A 2,933-nucleotide genomic window follows, 5' to 3' on the forward strand; every position below is an offset into this window, starting at 1 on the left:
CTGTTATCAGATTTTGCAAGTAGACATAAACCGAAACAGACAAGAATGTAGAAACACAAAGAGACATAATTACAGTCAGTTAAGAAATAAAAAGTCAAAGTGAAATCAAGTTAAATTCACAATAACAGCAACAACACCCTGAAATAAAGAACACATAAAAAGACTTTACATGTCTAAGAGAGGGGCTACAGATGTTTTGAATAATATTATATAATCCTGAGATATAGCCCCCTGATAGTGGTTGAGACTGAAACAGTCTTCCATCCATCCACCCGATGGAGCTGCTGTGACGGAGGGATAGAATATGATGTTTTATAGTAAATTAAAATAATAAGTAGTAGTAACGGTAAAATGCTGCTTTTACATTAATTCAAGAGTAATAATAAACTTATAATATAATATAATATAATCCAGTATAACATTCACAGGACACATTTTCATTGAATACTTTAAGTACATTTTCCTGAATATACTTTAATACTTTTACTTCAGTAACATTTTCAATGCAGTACTTTTACTTGTAACAGAGTATTTTTACAGCGTGGTTTTAGTCCTGTTACTTAAAAAAGGATCTGAATATTTACAGGTTATCTGTTAAATTTGATCTCTTCATTAATTGTTGAGCACATTCAAGGAACAGTATTTTAATGTTTGTTTTTTTAAAAACATTATTTGTGGAAAAATAAAACTGCTCCAAATTCTGTATCCTGTACTGAGATTGTTTAACAGGCTGAGACTTCATTTAAACTACATTTCAGACACACTGAAGAGTAAAATCTTGTGTTGAATCTATGTTATTCTTACAGTAACAGTATATACAAGTACAGCTGAAACAATTGAAATGCAATTTTTTTTTTTACCTGTTTGAATAATTTCAGTTTCTTTTTAATAATGTTGAGGTTTGATTTAAATTAAATTTCAGACACACTTAAAATGTCCAGTTTCTGCTGGTTTCTCACAAATACTTCTGTGAGCATATTTGCAGGACTGATCAAACCAACATTTCAGATCAGGAGCTCCTGCTATCTCTCCCATCCTCACACAGTCCTCTCCATCAGGATCTTTCCTTATCAGGTTATCTGGCTGATGGAGGCTCCAAAATGTCAACCTACGAGTTAAAGAACAGGTTCAATAAAACTGATAACTTTGATTTTTGAAACTGACAAAAAATATATTTATAACAGTCAAACCTCTCGTTCAGTGGTGAGCCGTCTACCCACAACCATGTGCCCTCTTTCTCTGAGTCTGTCAGTCCGATCCAGTACTTGTCCTCAGCAAAGTTCATTTTTTCTCTCAGTTTTAGCTCCAGGAATGTCTGGACAGGAAAAGTTAATGAAAACACAATATGTAACATGACTTTTCTGTGCTGAGAGACCATGTTAACTAATGTGGAAACACAAGGATGTGATAAAACAAATGAGAATAAAGCCAGTGAGCTACATGAACCTGCAGCAGTGTGTTTTACCTGCTCCTCTCTGCTGTCTATCTGAACCAGATCTCCTCCTTTCTGTCGGCATTCATCTCTGCTCTCACTCCAGGTTGAACGATTGATGGAGAAATAATAACACTGTCTTCCATCCTGCTCCCAGCCATATTCACATTTTTTGGACATGGGTCATCTTTGAAGAGATCACAGTAAAGACTTTGAGTCAGGTGAAAACAATCACTGTTTAATTTGTGTGATTTGGAAGCAGCAGGGAACTTTGAGATGAACGAGTTTGAATCTGGAAGCAGCTGAGGACAATCAGACAGAGGCAACAGTTTTCTACTTCCACAGGTATATATACTGCCAATCTGACTTCTTGTATTCTGTCAATACATCACTGGTTCTTTAATCATCATCAGGAGGATGCAAAACATGGAAGAAAGGCAAAATCCATCACAATTTTTTTTTTTACTACAGGAGGTTGTGAGCTGGTTTGCTGCACCGTACATGATTTTACTTCACAGTGTCTCTCTGTTATGAAAACAATTTTCACTTTCATTGAGTATCGTCTCTGTATTTATGAACCTGAACCTGAAACTCTTTCACAGTACAGTCAGTTGATAATAAACAGGTCAATATCAGGCACCTGTCAGAACTGAAAACAATCCAGTTTAACCATATTAGACTAAATCTTTTAGACAGTTTCAAACACAGATCTGAGTGTGAGATGTCACATTTTAAAAGATCTTGCGGTGTTGAAATGTAGGATTAAAGTAGACTTTTAACTTGGCAGACTGAACCTTTTTAGACAAGTTCTAAACCTGACTGCATTACCTGTGAGATTTCTTTTCACAGCTTCATGTTCATCTCTCAGCGTCTGGAAACTTTGCTTCGTTTGCATGTTATCAAGAGCTGATTAAAAAAAAAGAAAACAAGTGATTTTTCATTTTACCTTGTTCCAATGTAAAATCTCTACCTCTGCACTGTTGAAAACTCTAACTTATATTATTTGACCTAAAATTATCAGCATTCAAAGTAAAAGTTGAAGATGTGTTGTGAAGAAGTTGTGATTTATTAAACAATTAAGTGATGAAGTTCTGTTAACTTTGTTCTTTAGTCGATGATTAAGAAAAAACTAAATCCATTAATTTAATGTGATTAAACAATAAACATACTATTTACTGTAACTTGTTTTTCATTGAGGAGTTGTTTACTGGAGATAAAGTCAATATACATCAATCTACATGACAACTTACAGAGACGGCAAATAACAATGACAGAGGCTGCCCAGGAGAGCGCTGACAACCAGCAGGGCCACTTCTCGTTCTGGATCTGACCTTTGACCCTCCATTTGACCCTGAGCGTTATTGGGAGGCTGGAGCTTCACCTGTTCAACAGGCTAGAAGAGACAGAGATGAAACAGGATGTGAAACAGGTACAGATATGTGCAGAGGTGGACACAATAACAGGCGTGAACACCCGTACAAGGATGTTCCAAAAGCAGAGA

The 2,933-nt window shown here is 35.7% G+C and overlaps 1 protein-coding gene across 1 annotated transcript; it reads right to left on the minus strand.

Annotated features, from left to right (window-relative positions):
* Nucleotides 1–918: 918 nt before the first annotated feature.
* Nucleotides 919–1,613, minus strand: LOC118338620 (C-type lectin domain family 4 member E-like). The gene is made up of 3 exons (XM_035675895.1): nucleotides 1,466–1,613; nucleotides 1,191–1,315; nucleotides 919–1,108 (listed from the first exon to the last, which is right to left on the minus strand). Exons 1-3 carry the CDS (start codon nucleotides 1,610–1,612, stop codon nucleotides 919–921), a joined length of 462 nt encoding a protein of 153 aa, XP_035531788.1. The 5' UTR covers nucleotide 1,613.
* Between the last annotated feature and the right edge of the window lie 1,320 nt (nucleotides 1,614–2,933).

The sequence above is a fragment of the Morone saxatilis genome, unplaced genomic scaffold (genome assembly GCF_004916995.1).
Source record: "Morone saxatilis isolate NCDOM2014 unplaced genomic scaffold, NCSU_SB_2.0 Contig497, whole genome shotgun sequence".
In the NCBI taxonomy this organism is placed as follows: Eukaryota; Metazoa; Chordata; class Actinopteri; family Moronidae; genus Morone; species Morone saxatilis.

Excerpts from the sequence above, each read along its gene's own strand:
- LOC118338620 (XM_035675895.1), bottom strand. The coding sequence starts at position 1,612 with ATGTCCAAAAAATGTGAATATGGCTGGGAGCAGGATGGAAGACAGTGT. Across the intron at positions 1,316-1,465 it reads TAGACAGCAGAGAGGAGCAG|ACATTCCTGGAGCTAAAACT; the intron begins GTAAAACACACT and ends TTTCCTGTCCAG. Across the intron at positions 1,109-1,190 it reads GGCTCACCACTGAACGAGAG|GTTGACATTTTGGAGCCTCC; the intron begins GTTTGACTGTTA and ends TTTAACTCGTAG.